We start from the raw sequence: 19726 nt of genomic DNA, 5'->3' as shown, positions 1-19726 counted from the left end.
TTTTAATAAAATGATGCTTTATGGGGTTTTTTACCTGAAAGGGTTTTTCCCATGTATATATTGTGTAATGTGTTAATTTATGGCTGTATGATTCTTAATTCGTCTATTTTATATCTCGCTTAAATGATTAATATCCTAATATCCTAATTTCTAACAATTAGGTTGTGGTAGAATAATTGAAAAGGGGGAGGAAGGCCTACACCTTCTCTTGTGCATTGTGAAGGAGGTTTTATAGGACCTTAATTCCTTGTTCCATCTTTACAAGACCTTGTCCACTATAGCCTTGTTTAGAGATAATGTCATAGCCAACTTCATAAAGTGTTTTTAATTGCGAAGGGAAAGGGCTTTCATTATAGACCTCATTAATATTTGTTGTGTAAGTACACCTTGGAGGGCCAATGGGATGAATATATGAAGAGGGAAGGATGTTCAAGTAGGAATATTATTATTTCTATCATCATTCATATCCACTTTGTTTGGTTGGGAGGAAGTAAACTCATCATCTAAATATTCATCTTTACTCAATGTCATGTCAAGAGATATATCAAGAATAAAATACATGCCATCGTCTTGTCTCAAAGTATGTTGATGAGAAATATCTTAGCTCTTGGAGAATAAGGAGAATCCTTTGTAATATAAGTAATACAATTAACATTCTTACCTCATCCTTCTTGCACTAAAGTACCTTTGTGAGAAGAGGATTTATCATTACTCTTTAATGTTACATCTCCATTGGAGAGATCATTGATAGGAGCATTAACTATTTCCTCATGAATAAAATCTATACTCTAGGAGAGGTAAAAGTATGATTCATTTCAATATCATCTCTAGGATGATTATTGAAGGTTCCACTTGCAACATCCACTAAGGCTTTATTGAAATCCAGCCATTAGTTAACTTCTTTAAGAATATCATGATATAACAACATGAAACATGCATGAGATCTTTGACAAATGCTTTAAATGTAGGGAAAATATTTGAAACCCTCATAATGCAATACATTAAAGTGGTATGAATGAATGCAAGAAACATGAAGTGAAAAGGGCTATTATCCAACATATGCTTTTGGTAAATGTAGCTAATAATCAATGTAATCACATGTGCAATAGAAAACCAATCAAATTTTGTAAATTCCATAGTGAAAAGTTAGATTTGAAAACACCCAATTAGAAATATGAAAAATGTTAGAAGTGTTGGGTTCACCAAAATATTTATGGTGTGAATGGGAGATTCACTAGTCTATGTATATGAACTAGGAACAAGACTCACTTTCAACCATATTACATTAAGGGCAATAAGAGTTTATTGGCCTAGCCTAAAATCTCTTGAAAAGGGGGCTACCCATGAATTGGGATTCTTTACTCTTCTTGTTTGAGTTGAAATTAAAAACTAATAATATGAATTAGGGGCTAATAAAGGAAAATTGGAACTGATCAACATGCATAGGTAGTTTCAAAACAAAGATGTGGACATGAAGCATAAATCTAGAAATGGGAAGAAGAGAGGAAACCGTGGCTAAAATTTGGGTTTGAAAATTTAGGACAAAGATGCTAGGAATCCTTGGCCCAAATGTTTCAGATGTTGATAATGGAAACAATTTTAGAATCAAGATGTCAATCTAAGTATCTCCCTGAAATTTCATCAAAAAAGTGTCAGTCACTAATGCTAGGTAACCTTGACCTAGGGTTTTGTAGATTGTGTGTCTCATTCTGCTATTTTTGGATCTATATTTGTTGTCTCCAGAAGATCTATCACCTACATACACAAGAGGGGAAAATGGTGTTCGGTCGATAGGGGTTTGCCTAGGTCAAAACTTGAGTTTGGAATAAACGCTTAATGAAATAATTGAAAGGAAATCTCTAAAGTAAAATGTTGAATTTGCAATATTATGCCTCAAACTAGCTGATGTTGATAATGACGATGATGCGATATGCTCTTTGAATATGCTCACAAGTATTGATGCAATAACATGTCATGACAAGATATAAAAAGGACCAGTATCGAAAACATGCTTGCATGAAGATTGTTGTACACAACTGAAGATAGACAAATGGATAAATTATTTTAGTAGTATTTGGTGTATGCTTTATGCCAAAATTTATCACTAGTCCATGGACCAATATACTCAATTATAACCTTTACTAAGATAATAAGAACACAACTACATGGTAGAAGGATGTGGATATGAACAAAACGACTCTCTATGATGAAAATTACTATGGATCACTTAAGATGTTTTCCTTGGTTATAACACTAATTCATGAAGTGCATATAAATATACTTCCTACTCCTAATCTACTAGTGTAATATGTCTTTATTTTAGGCGCATTATGCATTATTACTTCAAGGATTGTTGCCTAGTCATTGGATTATAAATTCCAAGAACGCCATAAGGAACATCAATTCAAAATCGCAAATGAATGAGTTATGCAGATACATACTGTGTGGTTGAAATGTGGGTACAAATATAACCAAATTGAAATGATGATTAACAATCTAAGCATACATAAGTCAATCAAAAACTCAAGATAAGGATGATAGAAAGGCAATTAATGAATCATAATTGACAAAGCAATTAAAATGCAAACTCCATATTGTCCCTTTGATTTGATTATCCTTCAGTTTGATGTGTGCTTGATGATATTGAGGATGCTCAATTTTGCTCCATGATGTGGGATTATGCAAATTGGGCTCAAAACATGAATGCGAGACTGCTGGATGTGAGTGTTGGCATTTGATCATTTGATCAACCAATAATGTTTGTTTGCTTATTGCAACCGGTACATGTAAAAGGTTAGAATTTTATATGATGACTATTTTTTATGTTGTAATTGATGGAAGCTATGTGTCTTAAGTCATCTAAGTCCTATAGTGCAACCGATAAGACTTAACCGGTAAAGCAGAGACAGTTTCATCAAAACCGGTAATTAAGACTTTAACTGGTAAATGGCAGACAAAGTTACAATCCGACAACCAGTACGGGAAATTCATGAAGGATGTAGTGTTGCGGTTTTGCAGACGCATTGAAGACTATCGGATGAAGATATTTTCATAACTGCACAAGAAGATTTGATTAGGTGAAAGAATTTTGATTGGTAGAACAAAAGAGTTGATAGATACTTAATCGATAGTTATGATAATCACTCAGAATCAGTTAACCGACACATAATTTAATGTGTTAAGTCAGTGCACGACTTATGTAAGGAGTGTATTGCAAGTTTGACTAGATTCATTGAACCTAGGGAATTGTTTCAAGGTTCTAGCTGACTTAATGATTTTTTTTATGATGTGTGATGAGGTATGAAGAATATATAGAGAGTATGAGCTAGAATCCATGAGGTATCATTAGCGATTGTTGTATCTCTGATAGTGCGGTGATCAGATAAGTTTCGAGATGAATTATTGGTGATGTAGTAATGTTTTGAAGCGGATATTATTAGACATTGATGATGTTATACTAAGATTACTTGAATCTGTTGTTATCCTAACACTTACAACAACTAAATCCCTTAATTGGGTAGGTCCTAACATGCATTAAACCTTTAAGTCCCCTAACAGGGCAGCTCTCTTCTTTCTCAAGGCAACACAAAATAATTAAATTTGGGAGATAGTAGCCAAAATTTTATAGTTGGTTTCAAATCTCGTCTTCAACAAATCTTTATTCACTATTAGGGCAACTTTACCTTTATCAATTTCACCCATTAACTATTCTACCCTTTTCTTCTTGTAATCATTTTCAACTGAAATGTATGCTGCCTGTTCAAGAGTTTTAAGTTGTTCTCTGGCATCAACAACTAACTGTCCAAGCTTGGCAATAGGGGTAGCCAAATGTTCTGTATCAGTCTCCGATAGGAGACTTGAAAAAATAGCAACAATGGTCCTTATAGTCTCAACTTCTCTTTATTGTTCCTTTATTCTTTTCTTTTGAACACGAGATTGCATTGCAGTAGCAATCTCCATTAACTCCGAAGAACTCAAATTTTCCATATAGGTCCTAACAGGCCTTAAACCTTTAAGTCCCCTAACAGGGCAACTCTCAAAAAGGGTGATAAATCCTCACACGAGGTTGATCCTAACAGATCATTAGGCTCCTCACAAGGCTAATAGGTAAATCTCCTAACTGGTTTGCTCCTAACATGGCATATCATTGTAAGACCTTAACTGGTCAAGATCTCTATTCTATAGATAGTTATCTTGTGGGTACTAACTCCCACTGTAGTTTTTCCCATTTGGGTTTTCCATGTATAATTTGCTTGTGTTATGTGGTCATTATTCTATTGGTTGATTGCATATGTGATTGTGTTTCTCTTTTGCTTATCAAGTTTTAAGTTGTTAAGGTGCATAATCAGATTTGTGTTATTTTTACTTGCACTGATTAACCCACTTCCCCCCCCCCTCTCAGTGCCTTATAAGTTCATCAGTGAGTATGCAAATTGACATGGTAACAATATGAGTATGAAAAAGGTGGATAAAATGGTGCATTATGATAGCATGAAAGTGAGAGTGTGGATCATTTTGGCATTACAATGGTATGGATATATGAAAGGTGGATAAAATGCATAGATACGGGAGGGGTATAAATACAATTTGGTGAGGAGAGGGAGATCCATGAAAATGTGCCACTTGTCCTTCTTGAGGACAAGTGGCAAGGGAAGAATTGACAAGTGTCCTTGGGAAGGGCAAGTGTCACAAGAGGAAATGACAAGTGTCCCCAAGGACACATGCCAATTTTGGGAGATGGGCACCCAAAATTGGTTTTAATTTCCTAAATATTAGGAAATTAGAGGTGTGCACACACGTGAGGGGGGAGGTTAGAGAGGATAAGGTTAGTTAGGTTGATAGGGTTAGTTAGAACCCCAGGGTTAGGCTATGGTTTAGGTTAGAAGAAGCGTTAAATTTAGGAGGCATGTGGGGGAATTAATTAATTAATTTAATTAATTCATGAATTGGAGAAAAAGGATGACATGAACTAATAAAATAATTGAATTATTTTATTTTGTGGAGGAAGGGCAAAAGGGGAATTAATTAATTAATAGATGAATTAATTAATTGGACATGGCGTATTAATTAAATTAATTTAGCCAAAAGGGGATGTCATATTCAATTAAATAATATCAATTATTTAATTAATACAAGCGACCAAGAGAATTCAATTTGATAAAATTAATTAGTCAAATTTAAGTGTCTACACATAAACCACAAATAATGATATCAAGCAACTATTTGTATACTTAGTAGTCTATCCTAGCCTATAGAAATTCATATATAATGAAGAAAAGTATATTAACAAATCTTGTAAATACTCATAATATGATTGCATTCATCATCTAATCTTTGATTACACCAATTCCAACAAATCGGGAAGAGGAAAGTCTAAATTAGAACTTTCCAAAAAATCTACAAATTAAGGTATGGAGATATTAAATTGCAATAATCATTTACAATATTAAAAACTTTATAAAAATCTACAACTCTAATGACAATTGGACAGGCAAGAGTTGAAACCCTAGAAGCTCCTTTTGCATGTATTCATGCAAAAATATAAATGACTCCTTTTTTGGAAACTGAAATAGTAAATAAGGTACTCTATTGATTACCATGTCACTTCATGAATCAAGGAGGAAATAGTATTCAATGGATGAGATATGCAAGGTGAGCTTAGATCCCTTGAAATCCACTAAAATGGTAATGTAAAGCTTGCATGGGATGCATCTATGCAAAAATTATAACCATCACATCAATGGAAGCACGACATTCCTTGTCCTTTTCCTTTATTAGAAGTATATGTGATACTACAGATTTGAGATGAACAATTGGTTTTGGGTGGTAAAATTTTGATTGGATATTGGCAAGGTCAAATTAGGTTAATAATGGTTCTTTAGTTGTGCAAGGAGATAGGTGGGAATGAAGAATGCAAATGTGGGAGTTTCAGAATTTTGAGGATTGGGGGTTTGATATACTTCATGACTCATACCATTGTTAAGGGGATTTGAGTCTATCAAGAGTTGGGGATGATAGTAAATTCATCCCTTTAAGCAATGCACATTCTAAGAATAGATCTGAACTCACAATCTTGATAAGGTAACATAGCATGTGAAGTTGGGAATAGGTCTAAATGCACAATCTTGATGATGTTATAGTGAATGCGTTTGTGTTTAATTAATTTCTTGTAATCGTATGATTGAATTTATTTTGCATATTCATCTCCTTAAATAGATTATTGTAAGAAGTGTTTGGTAGGAGACAATCCCAAATTACGGTATCTATTATTATCTTAGGAAGAGTTCAATTATAACTCAATTATTTATAACATTGGAAAGACACCTTTTTCAAGTTGTGTATGGATGTATCCCTAGAGGGGTAATAAAGTTGAGGGGTAGTTAGGACACTTTAATTAAGAATTTGTTTCTAAAACAGGTCATTACTTTACAATGATTATGATGTTTCTAGGAGCATCTAATTTTCTTTTCTTTTTTTCTATTTTGTAGGTTCTCACAATGTGTTCTAAGTTTAAAAAAATTCTTCCAACTAAAAGGATTAGAGAGTTTAGAGATGCTTATGTGATAGCACAAAGAGATTCTTCTATGACATATATATCACCCTCACTCACAAAAGGTTTTCTATAGTTCAATTTTCTATGAATTGAAAACTTATATTAAGTAGTGGTGTTTCAATTATGTTACATCTTTTAGACTTCACTAGTCTTCCTAATTTAAAATCATCCTTTAGAATCCATGGTGTATGTATGAAGTAACATAACTCTAAACAATGACTTTGCTTGTACTTAAGTTTTTAATTCTTATATTTAAATTTAATGTATGCTAAACTTCATGGCATTACATGGAGCAATTGATTACTAAATCCATGGATCATGATAGGTTCTCTAGGATATTTTGAATAATCTAGGTGTTTTCACCCCTTAGAGAGGATAAGTGCAAATCTAGACTAATGTGCCAATTTATTAGTGTTTTCCAAATCTTGGTAGATTGTAACATATCTTAATAAATCTGAACTAAGATGTCTATAGTTCTATATATTCCTAAAGATTGATTGTAATCATCTATCTCTCTTAGAATTTTAATATCTTTCACAATTTTTAGGATCATTGCATGATCACTATTATTTTTACTCTTGTAATTTGGACCTAAGTGTTAACATGTGCTCCCTATTGTAAACATTATTCATTTGATAAGAAAGAAGATCTATGTTTTTTATTAAAAAAAGTAGCGTTAAAGAGGGCGCTGACCCTTTACAAAGCCAAAGGCTATCAAAAATAAAAAGACCAAGCAGGGGAGCAAATCTAAAAAGAACAAAGTCGGACAGGCCAAACTGACCTGTCAAACCATCAACAACCCAACCCAAATCAAGAGGGGGGAGAAAAACTCGGAACTTGACCAGGGGGGCTTGGGAAAGGGGGTTAGATTTGCCTTTCTGCCTATGACAAAAAACCGTCCAGGCAACACTATCATTAGGAAATTTCAAAGAAGAATCAAGCGGGGAAGACCCTGCAGGGTCACTGCCAGACTGCTGATGCAGAGCGACAACAGGCTGTTGCAACGAAGCAACAACAAGAGAACAAATGCCAGGAGCAGAGTGAAGGTGAGGAGCAGGAGAAACGGGTGCAGGAACCAAGGGGGAAGGGTCCGCCACAACAGTAACATCAACCAAGCCTTCATCAGCAGTAAGGGGCACCTCATCATGAGATGAATCAACTGAAACAGAATCTAAAGCATTAATCATCAAGTGGTCTTCCGTAGCATCTTTCCACCAAGTAGCAGCACCTTTGCGACGAGAGAGAGAATAGTCAGAAGCAAGGTGACCCATTGAGAAGCACCTTTGACAACGAAAAGGGAGGCCCTCATAATACAGTGGTTGGGTCCAAGGCCTATCTCCAACCATAAGAACCACATCCCTAGGGAGGGCTAGAGATAAGTCAATATCATTAAAAGGCGAGCAAAGGTAGAATGACCCATGGAGAACGTGGCATCATCAACCTTCAAGAAGCTGCCAATGGAGTTACTGATGGCCTCAAAACAAGAATGTTCCCAGAAATGGAGGGGGAGATTGGGGAGGCGGAACCAAACCAAACGACGAAGAGAGATTCCGTAAGGGGGTTGAAGGAAGGAGTCCAGGGCTTGATAGAGAGGGAGTGATCCCCCAAACTCCAAAGCTTACCCAAAATCAAATCACGCTCATGAGTAGAGGTAAAGGAGGCAACAAAAAACCCCTTAGCACAAGGGAAAAGCTCAATGCCATAAGAAACAAGGAGCTTCCAAGAATTACTCACTAAGTGATGAAGGTTCAGGGGGGAAGGCCAAAACCCAGTAAATCTGTAGACCAGAGTGTTGCGTTGATAGAAGTCAACATTCTTCATAACCTCTCGGCCACATACCACAACAAGAAAGGTCTTGGCACAAGGGAGAGGATGAACTCCCTTAGAAGGATGGGTAGCGGATTTGGTCACACGGGCAAAGCTACGCTTTCCAGCAAAGGGCCTGGGCAGAGCATCTTCACCCTAAGCATCACCCGCAGCAGCAACAAGGGCCTCCAAATCCAAAACCGGGTCAGAGACACTAGTCGTGGGGGACCTAGCCCGAAACCCCCGCGCAGAGGGCATGGGTGAAGATGGAAGAGAGTCTCCATCAGCAACCACAGGAGGAGGGAGACCAGAAAACTGCACACCCTGCAGACCACCAACGACAGAGGCAGAGGGACGAGCTGAAGCATCCACATCACTCACCAGGGAGGAGGCAAGGTCGCCAGCAGGGGATGCTGAGAGAGAGTCCAGCGAAGCCGAGGGCCACAAAGATCCACCACCAGGTATGTCAGCAGTAGCATTGCCACTACCCATGACCACGACAACAACAAAAGCGGTGACCAACACAGGGTCCAGCACTGCAAGGGAGTCGTTGCGAGGGGATTTCAAAATTACCTGGACGGGAGACATTGCGGGAGAAATAAGATCTATGTTGAATATATTATATCTTTGTATTTTGGCATCAAATGTGTGTTTAATAGAGTTTCTTAGTTTAATATTCCTTAATTAAATTCTCAAACTTCATTGCTCATCACATTGTTAAGAAGTCCATAAATTAGAATATTGTCCTTAAAATTTAATTAACTTTTGAGTTGATTTATACCACAAATCAATGCAATGATACAAATTATTGTCTCATTTGAAACTTCTTCTATGATTTAACCTCCTTTAACAACCATTAATATTATTAAAAGTATCTTATCTTATCATGTAAAACAACTTCTATGGTTTAACCTCCTTTAATAGCCATTAATATCACTATCTTATCCTGTCATTATAAATTTCTTTTATGGCTATTATTTTCTTATCATCTCTTTTGAATTTTCTTCTAGGCTTATCATCATCTTATCTTCTACTATGAAACTTCTTCATGTTTATCATTTTTTTTTTCTAATTTTTGAAACAACTTTTATGATTTAATATTCTTTAATAATTATTAATATCATTATCATTATGTTTTTCTCATTTGAAACAAATTCAATGATTTGGTCTTATTTTCTACCATTATTATCAAAATCATTATATTCTCATTTGAAACTTCTTCTATAATTATCATTATTTTATTTTTCTATTTGAAAGAACTTATATGATTTGACCTTCTTTAATAACCACTAATATTATTATCTTTATTCATATCTTCCCAATTAAAACTTCTTCTATGAATACCATTATCTTCATTTTCTGAGTTGAAACTTTGTGATCATCATTACCTTTTATCTTCTCATTTAAAACTTCAATGGTTTATCCTCATTTGATAGCCATTATCATTATTTTATGATATATTCTTTGTTGGCCTATTGGTGGACAACTTGTTCTTTTGAAAGAGTTCATAAATTCAAATCCTGCAGGGGGTAAAGTATGTTCCCCTCATTTGTAACACGATTAAATGCCTTCCACAAGAAATACTAGATAGTCCCACATTTCTATAAACCATCTGTAGACCCATATAAGACCGCCCACATAATGAACTATAAAAAAATCTATATAAAACCGCCCACATGATCAACTATCTTAATTCTCTGTATTTTCCGCAACAGTAAGTATCACTAGAACTGCCATGCAACTTTTCCATCTTCTCCAACAAAAACAAATTTGTATAACCAATCTGCTATAGATAACCATTTATAATTTCAATGGCATTCTCAAGGCCAAGCTATAATGGTTTACCAGAACTGCTGTAACGGTAGGTCAAAACAAGAGTCAGGATACTCTGTACAGGATCTCATATTAGTTATAGATTACAGGACAAACAAGCGGGATTTATTTCTAGTGGGTTGTATTTAGTATCTTCAAACTGGCATTTAACTAGACATTCCCACATACGGAACTCTCTCTATATAGCGTAATGCTTGTTTATGCCATAAACAGTAGATTTGTACCCAGTAAAACAAAATTATGCAATAAGAATTGTGGAGCCTATATACTGGATCCCAGATGGGGGAGGCTGTGAACTATAATAACACATGGACATTACTGATTACAGGATCCATATTTATTATGTTGTATATGGTTTTCTCGATGAGAATTCCCTATGGTTATTACTTAGCTACAGAGAAGATTACTGATACAGGAGAGGTTATTGCACTTTATATTGCTCCATTCTTTCCCAATTTCAATCATTTGTCACAATTACATAGTACAGATTGAAAGGAAATGAAATGAAATGTGGCTTGGGGTTGGCTGTTTGGTTTGTGATGCAGGTTGCAAAAAAAGGAGCAATTTTTAGTGCCTGTTGTAACTGGCTACTTGGGAATAAACAATCAATTGATGGAGTACATGTCTGCTGCTGTCATTGCTAGAGCTACAGGAAAGACACTCTGCCTTCCACTATTATTCAGAGGCCCTTTAAAACATCAAGGTATTTAAATCAAATTCTTCAACGTTTTATTAATGTTTTGGTTTGAGTGTTATCAAGTTCACTGAGAAAGGAAATATGAAAAGATGGAAATGATTGTCTATATCATAGTTGAAATATTTGCAGATTATTCTGCAAGTTTTTAAACTTGTAAGTTTTTTGTTTATGGATTTTTCAGCTAAAAATCAATTGAGAAAACTGGTTGAGTGTTATGCGTGTTTTAAAAAAAAAACTAGACTCTGACGAAAAATGGCTATACATAAAAAAAGAGGTCTAGAATTCTCTCTATTTCACTCATTTTATCTGCCTTAAATTTTAGACCTAACTTTCTCCCTATCATTCCTCCTCTATCCCCTCTCTCTACTACTCTCTATCTCACTCTCCCCTCACTCCCCCAAGATCTAGACCCATCTCTCTTCCTCTATATCTCTCACCCTCGGACCTCTGTGAAGAGTTCTACCTTCAACCTCATTTTGGCGAGGTGGAAGAACCACAACAGACTCTTAGGACTATACCCTCTAGTTGTTCCTCTCCCCTAATTTTCACTAGAGCTGGGAAGAGGAAGATATAAAATGTTTTGATATAGTATTTATTTAAGTTTTACAAAAAACATTATGCTATTTTCATTTTTTTTCAGACTATCAACCATTGGCATTCCACATTAGGATGCTATTTTGTACCTAATTTACATTTAAATCAATCAAATATAACTAGACTCAGCTTGTTTTCTTAGTACTCATTTATTGACTCGTTAGATGCATCTCCTAATTGAATTTTACTAACAAAATGTATTTCTAATGAAATTTAAACGAATTTTTGAATTATCATTTTTTGCTGAATTTTTACCAAATTTTTCAAACTCTGATCTATATTATAGTGGGATAGCAGTTAAGGGTAACTGGAACACTGCAGACTTGTAATGAGCAAAGTCGCACACCCAGTAAGTAGTTTTCCTTGGAATTTATGCTCAGCCTCTCAAACATTCTTGACAGGGGGCCTAACATTTCATGAGATGAGATTATTCTTCTTATGATTAGGTGTAAGCATATTATTAACAGGATCTATATCTATTAGATATTATTCAGAAAAGAATAGATTAGGGAGAAAAGCTCTGTATTTATGTCTTAAAAACATTTTTTTTACTATTTAATAGTTAAGAATCGCTGAATCTGCTTTAATAGTTTCCTGGTTGGCCTATTCGATCCCTTTTCTTTAAAATCCTTTGACTGGTATGCCTACTTTCTTCAATACTAGAAATGGTTTATTGCTTATAATGTTCATGTTTGTGATAAATAACAGTGAATTATCTTGTTGTATGTTCGATTTAGGAAGACTTTTCAGAAGACACAATGAATGAGGTCACAATTCCTCTAGAGCATAGGAGCTCTCTAAGTTTGTGAGAGTATCTTCGATGACCCGATGTACCAATGCCTGTGGAAATAAGGTGGACATCTTTTAGAAACTGAGAGCTGAAAACAAAAATTAACTGCGAGTCATCTTCCACCTATGCATCTTGTCACTTTTGTCAGAAAACTGTAAACTTTGGTCTATTTTGGCAATTCAATATATTGGTAATTTCTGACAAATAAAACCAAAAAAATTGATTTATACTTGTCACAATTAAGAATCCTAAATTCATATTATAGGACTCTGGGTATAGAGAATAAGTTCTTACACTACAGGGATTGGCTAATGCTAAATATAAAGGATTTGTTTGGATGCATGAATAGGAAATAATTGATATTGGGTGGTCTTTCAAAAACTGGAGGTCCAGTAAAGATATATCAAATCAGATGGGGGCCATGAATATCAGGGCTTTTCCCAGGCCATGGTTGGAGAGGGGCATTCTTAGCTGTATCTGCATTCCTCAAGCCTTCAGAGTGTTTATCAGCTGCAGTTTCAGCTCTCCAGGCACGTGCCTTTGGCCCAGGCAAGCCAAATTTTCTTGGAGGTAATCCAATCTTTTCATCCAAATCTATTGTTAGAACTAGTTCATATTTTTTTTTAAATTTTGATGTAGAATTGAATACTCCGGAAAAGATTGAAACGGAAGTCTTAAAACTTTGGTTGCAGTAGGTTTGTGAGACCTTGCAAGATCCAGCGATTTCTTTGGCCTCGTGATCATTAGAAACTGATTAAAGATTCTGAGTATCTCTTTCTCAATGCCCACAAGAGTATATTGTTTATTAGGTGTTGTATGTTTCCATCCTCCTCTTCTCCCGCTTACATGGCTTCTGGATTTATGTTTCTTCAAGTTTCATTCTTATCATGTGCTTATTAGTAAATCTCAGGGATTTAAAATGTCCTCCTAGCTTTTTTCTTAGGGTAGCGTGTTAATGGTTTTTGCTTAAACGACACATTTTAAGTTTTGAAATCACATTAACAGATGGATCTTATTAGAAAAACCAATATAATTTCAGATGAACCACTAAACAACTCAAAGCTTAAAATGTGCAGTTTGCCTGCTCTGTAGAGGATTTCTTGTTTTAAGTAATCATGCAATCATTTTAAATTACATGCATCTTCACTCTTGCAGGACATCTTGTACATTTGGGATTTATGTTGATGTATAAACTAAACTAAAGCAGCATCTTCCATGAATTACTCAAGCATCTGATATAACCTTAGTCTTTTGTGTACAGTTCATTGGAGGTTCGAGGAAGCCAGCTGCAAGAACAACGATTTGGGGTTATGCTTTGTAAGATGTAGAGATGGATCCATAATCAATTCCGGATTGCATTTAATGCAGTGGAAAACACATCCTGCAAATTGCGTGGGGGTAATAACCACAAATGAGGACATTGTTGCTGCAATACTTGAAAAGGCAAAGGAACAAAATGCAGAGTCAGTGTATCTTGCAACAGACGGATGGATAAGAGGTCCCAAGGCCCAAATGTTACTTGCTAACGTAAGTTTGATACTAAAAATAAATTATGAACAGAATAAAGAACTAGAGAGCTTTAAAACAGAGTGTTCATAAAACTGCAATATTTGCAAATGCTTCACAAGCTGAGCAGATTTGATACAGAAAAACATTTTGTCTAAACTAATTTGAGTTAAGTAATACTATGATCATGGGTTCTTGTGAATTATTATTTAAAGAAAATTAAAAAGCAATCTAGAAAACTGATTGATTGTTTTACAGGTGATCAGAACACTTTACACAGAAAGAATAAATGTTGCAGGTCTGTGGAAAATGGAAGGAATTCCAAACTTCTCAGATGGTACTTATCTGGACTCCAAAGAATTGGGACTGAACAAGTCTTGTAAAATGAAAGCAAATCAAATGGTGTCCTTTATTGAGCAGGAAATGTGCTTAAGAGCCAAAGTTTTTCTAGGGAGTGGAGAATCCACATGGAGTTCATCAGTATTCTGCACAAGACTAGCAACCAGAAAAGCCTCTGAGCTAATCACAAGTAGTAATAGACAAGAAAGTAATACGAATGAGTATATTATAGAGAAACTTGTCTGACCAGCATGCTTCAGGACTGATGTGTAGATATTCAATCTTTTACAACCTAAAGAAAGCTAACTACACTGTGGAAGAGAATAAAGATGAAGAACCCGATGGCTGGCTCGGTTTAGAAGCCTGCGAGAACAGGATTACTAAGGGTGGCCATTGCAATTTTGCTGTTTTCTTATAATCACGAGTTTACCACCCTCCAATTTATGTATTGTATGGCTACTTGGTATGTATACAACATAAATTTGCAGCTTATCGGTGAACTTAATGTAACTGTTTGCCATGAGCATCAAATTAAACTTACAAAGAAACACGTTATGAGAATTCAAACTGCAAGCTCATAGAGTGTTTAAATTTGGAAAATATGAATTAGTTTCTTTCATTGGAAGATTTAGACCATCAAAACCTTTACAATCAGCAATACTATAAATTAAAATCTAAGAATATTTCGAGACAGTTTAACTGGCTGAGTAGACTTGTTAGTGGTAAACTTCAACTTTGGAGAAGCTGCATCATACCATCTTCAAACTTTAAAAAAACCACATAGTTGAGGTTTCTATACGAATAATTATATGGAAGCTCTTGTCATTTTGGCTGCGTTGGAGCACTGTTGTTCTCTTTCCTGGGGGCAGATTGTTATTGAATCTGACTCCAAGGTTGTGGTGTCTTTGTTGAATCGGAAACACTTTGATGGTGTTAGTTGGTAGGTGGTTATTCGGCAGATTCTTTTGTTTTGTGATTCTTTTGAGTCAGTCACTTTCCTTCATATTCCCAAGGAATGGAATGGGGTGGCTGATTGTCTTGCCAAATGGGCCTTTGAATTTATGGAGGGTTGGTCTATTGAGAATAGGGCTCAGCTATCTCCACAATTGTCTCATATGCTGGATCAACTTATTGATTTGGATAACTCTTTGTAGTTCTCTTTGCTAGGCGGTTCACCTTTTTTTGCTGTATTTCCCTTTCTGTTTTGAATAAATTTTTACCCCTCTTAATTGTCAAAATTACAGGTCCTTTTTTTTAATGAATAGGTGTGTCAAATTTTATTACTTATATATAAAAGTACACATATTCATATAAAAAGGGTTGGGTGGATACAAGATCACACTCTTAGAGTCTCAAACAAGCAATGCTTATGAAAAACAGATAACATCATTTAAACAATAATATGCTTACTTCGAGATTAAATCATGTAGATTTTTTGTAGCCAACATTTCGGATCAAAGTCTATGATCCATCATCAGAGCAGATAGAAAGAAAAAAAAATGGAAGGATTTTAGCAAACCAAGCAGAATAAATAGATAGAGAGTAAGAGGTCCAAGATCAATGGCACTTGAACCTAAGAGTTAGGAGCTAGAAGGGAGGATAAATAATGGAAGCATAGGATAAATGGATAAAAGGGAGGGGGGAATAAATAAAATCTAATAAGAACTCACATCTTGTTGTTTTAATTTTTCATTTCCCTTTAATTTATTTTATATCAATTTATTACTATATTATTCAAATTATTCTCTTGATTAGATTTTCTTTATCACTCTCTCCCTTTTATCCATTTATCTTATGCTTCCCTTATTTATCCAGGCTCCATTCTAGCTTCTAACTCTTAGGTTCTCATGCCTTTGATCTTGGAACTCTTACTCTATCTATTTGTTCTGCTTGGTCTACTAGCATCCTTCCATTTCTTTTCTCTCGCTATCTACCCTGATGATGGATCGTAGAGTTTAATCCCAAACGTTGGCAAAAAAAATATACACGATCTAATCCAAAAGTTGGCATATTGATTATGTACTGTGGAAACTTCATGAATTTGAACATATAAAAAGCCACTTAGGTAGGGAGAGCAACTCCAGTTGAAGGAGGTGGAGGATCCCAATCATCCAATTTACCCCATTTTAGAGTCCATATCTTAACATGTTTTTCAAGATTTATTTGTTTCACACTTAGTCTCTATCCCAAGTTCTAAGTGTCAATGTTATTTAGAACTTTTGTAAGTCAAACTATTTTTTGATATATTTGTATGTGTTTTATTTTATCTATTTAATGTTATAATTTTATTTCATAAATATTTTAGCCATACCATATCATAGTTGAGGTTTGTGTAGGTGTGTCCTACAAGATCACAATCACATAACATTTATTTCCTACCAAGACAATGATCTATGAACTTAAATTAAAAACTTCAATGTAACTATCACACAATGTGTTGGATGGAATCCCAAAAATCACCTTGGCCTTTCAATGACTCTAGAACTTCTCTCCTACACACTCATGCATATCTATGATGCATTTTGGAATTTTTATTGTTGAGATACAGTGTTCTTTGAAGTTTAAAAATCTCCTATGTAATCCTCACATGGAATGTTGTATTGAATCCCAACAATCACCTTGGCCTTTGCGTGACTCTCGATCTTCTCTCCTACCATAATTCATCTCTATCTCACAATTTTGAGTTTCTAGGAAATTAGCAAAGAGCTTGATAGTGACATTCTATTGTACTCTTACAATTTGCAAATATAACTTCTTTACCCACAAGTAAGATATTCACAACCTTCTTAGGTGAGGTAACACTTGTATTGTATTTGTCATTTCTTTAAAATCCTCAATTGTATCTCTTGATACCATTCTCTTTGCTTTTAGAATTATTATCCCCCCCCCCTCTCTTCTTATGAGAGACTCACAAGTGTCTATTTTGTTGTTTAGTTTAATATTGTGTTTTTCTTGTTCACATTTTAAGATTACATCCCCCACATTGTCTTTCATACACACTACAGTATCCGTAGTTCCATAAAATAGGATTATTAATATCAATAGTTTAATATCATACTATTGTTCTAATATTTTAGACACAAAAAACACTAATCTCTTCATTTTATTTGTCTATCTATGAAGGTTAGTAGACCAAATTAGGGCTTGACAATTTTGGCAAGCTCCCAAGCAATCACCCCCTTTCTTTTTGTCCCAGTTAATATGTGCATTCAAATACTCAACTAACAATAGAGGTTTTTGTTATCTTATCTTTTTCACTTTGTCATTCATTTTAGTTAAATTATTATATATATCATTTCCTTTTTGAACTCTTCTAGATATATTGTTATGCTTTGCTTTCATGTTTTCACTTCAACTATATATAGGAATTTTAGAATTTGTGTAGACAATGTATATTTTTTAATGTTCTAGGATGAGAAAATGGGTCTAGAAAAACAACACGCATGTTTGACAACAACCTAGGTGCGTTGTCAATCACTTCTAGATTCATCTAGAAAATGTTTTGAACCTACAACTTCTTATTCTTGTAGTTTATTTTTATATTTATCTTGTTTGTATCATGTATTTTGTTACTACCATTTCCAACATTTTATCTATTGCGTTTTTTATTTAAATCAATATAGTGAGTCACATGTCTGATTAGTGCAATTGATACACCAAAAGGGAATTGTAAACTATTTGTTGACAATTTGCTTATACATGATAATGATATTTGAATAATATAACAATTTATGCCTTACCTTTTTCAAGCCCAAAATGTCCAAGCACTCTCTCAATAATTGTATTTACCTATTGGAACTTTCATAAAAGTTTACATGAATATCGTTGCTTCATCTCATGCTAACTGATTGTTGTAAAACAAGGTGAAGAAAGCTTGCAATATGAACTTTAAATGAATATTATTGCAAATTTGAAACTAATATTAACCCTTTGATTATAGAATCAAAACAAAATAAGAAAACCATTACACGTGAAATACTAGATTAGTGTGGAGAAACACTTTCGAGAAAAAAAACTCCACAACAGAAAAAGAGGAAAGTATATTACTAATCCAATGAAGAAAACAACATCAATACATTTCTTTATAGACCTTTGTAAAATCCGACAACACTCCACTACCTTGGAAACTAAACAAGATTGAACGAAGAACTCTAGCTCAAGGCGCCAATTTATAGGAGATTGTGAAGATGAATACCACTATGGTATCACCAAACAATAGATAACAAATCCACCTAAAAAGCCTCACACACACCTCCCAAAATAACCTCTTATATAGATGCTCTTATAGTTGTCATAAGGTATCTCTCATCCATGTGCACTTGTGTAAGGATTTTTTCATAAATATTGTCATAGATGTTGTCATAGCAATAATGACTATCATAACTGTCATTTATTCCCTTACAACTCCTAACAAGTGTCCAAACACCTCAAAATCGAATATTCCAAGAGGGGTCACCTAGCTATTTTGTCACTTTTGTAGAGGACAAACAATAAAATTAACTTTTCCTTTACATGGTGTCTTTCACCACCGTTGGTTAAATGATTTAATCTCTTATGAGTAAATTACAAAAGACATTTAGGAAAACAAAAAATTAAAGGATTTACAAGGTTGATGGCACCTAAATCCTACCATTGATTAACTAGGATAAGGTAAAAAACAATCTCAAATCAGTCTAACAAGAATGTTTTGAGCAAATAGAAACATACTGAATTCAAATAATTCTTCATTCTTTTGGTTTTGATGGATTTCAATTAACATTGTATTTTGTAGATATTTTGATTATTTTGTTAGTTTTTCATTAGCATTCTATATTCATGATAGAGGGATTCAATCTTTTACAAAAATTAATAGAACACGACATAAAGATTTGAAACAAAGAAACTCCTAAATTAGACACCTATAAATCTTAGGTAGCTACTAAAATAGATGAAAATCAAAAGGAAGACATTATTTCTAGTATCAACAAAACTCCTAGATATCCACAAAGAAACCCATAAGCTAGAAAAATCATAAAATACAAAAAAGATAGGTGTGAAGATCGCAATCTTATATTTACAAGATAACCACAAGAAATTTCATATGCTAATTTTAATTTAAGGCCCAAAAAACTAAAAAAAGTTCACTACAATGTTCAATAAATTTACACATTATTCACTTCTACAATGCAAACTAAGCTAGAGAGAAATTTTGCATCAACAAAAATAAGAGATATCCACGCCAAGTCCCATAAGTTAAAAAAAAATTATAATGTATACATTAAACTACGTGATATCATATATCAACAAAACTAGCCAATAGATGAAAAAACACTTTATAGTGCACACTGAGCTATAGTGAGAATTGATTGAATCACATTAATAGTCCCATATGTTGGTGTAATTATTTATTCATCTTGGATATAATTACACTTTACTTAAGTTTACATGCACCACATTGTAGTTTGCATAGGAGACACTTAGAGAGATGTGATACATTGGGAGTGTGTATGTAGGAGAATTTCCACCTTTTATGGTGTGATCTTGTTATTACTATATCATATTCACTTATTGTGGAGTGATAATTCCACCTTCAGTGGATGATCCACCTCATGTGGAATATTTTACTATT

General features: G+C 34.3%; 1 protein-coding gene and 1 long non-coding RNA gene across 2 annotated transcripts; both read left to right on the top strand.

The window, feature by feature from the left end:
- The first annotated feature begins 10079 nt into the window (after window positions 1-10079).
- LOC131080069 (uncharacterized) lies at window positions 10080-12443 on the top strand. The gene is made up of 3 exons (XR_009114117.1): window positions 10080-10612; window positions 10738-10895; window positions 12221-12443. It is a non-coding gene; the product is annotated as an uncharacterized LOC131080069 (long non-coding RNA).
- Window positions 12444-12973: 530 nt separating this feature from the next.
- Window positions 12974-14610, top strand: LOC131080067 (uncharacterized). Its single transcript, XM_058018161.1, has 3 exons — window positions 12974-13087; window positions 13535-13800; window positions 14038-14610. Exons 2-3 carry the CDS (start codon window positions 13636-13638, stop codon window positions 14362-14364), a joined length of 492 nt encoding a protein of 163 aa, XP_057874144.1. The 5' UTR covers window positions 12974-13087; window positions 13535-13635; the 3' UTR covers window positions 14365-14610.
- Window positions 14611-19726: the final 5116 nt, after the last annotated feature.

This window comes from Cryptomeria japonica, chromosome 3 (genome assembly GCF_030272615.1).
Source record: "Cryptomeria japonica chromosome 3, Sugi_1.0, whole genome shotgun sequence".
NCBI lineage: Eukaryota > Viridiplantae > Streptophyta > Pinopsida > Cupressales > Cupressaceae > Cryptomeria > Cryptomeria japonica.
The sequence above is the reverse complement of the archived record's forward strand: the minus strand, read 5'-3'. Positions and strand labels throughout refer to the sequence as shown.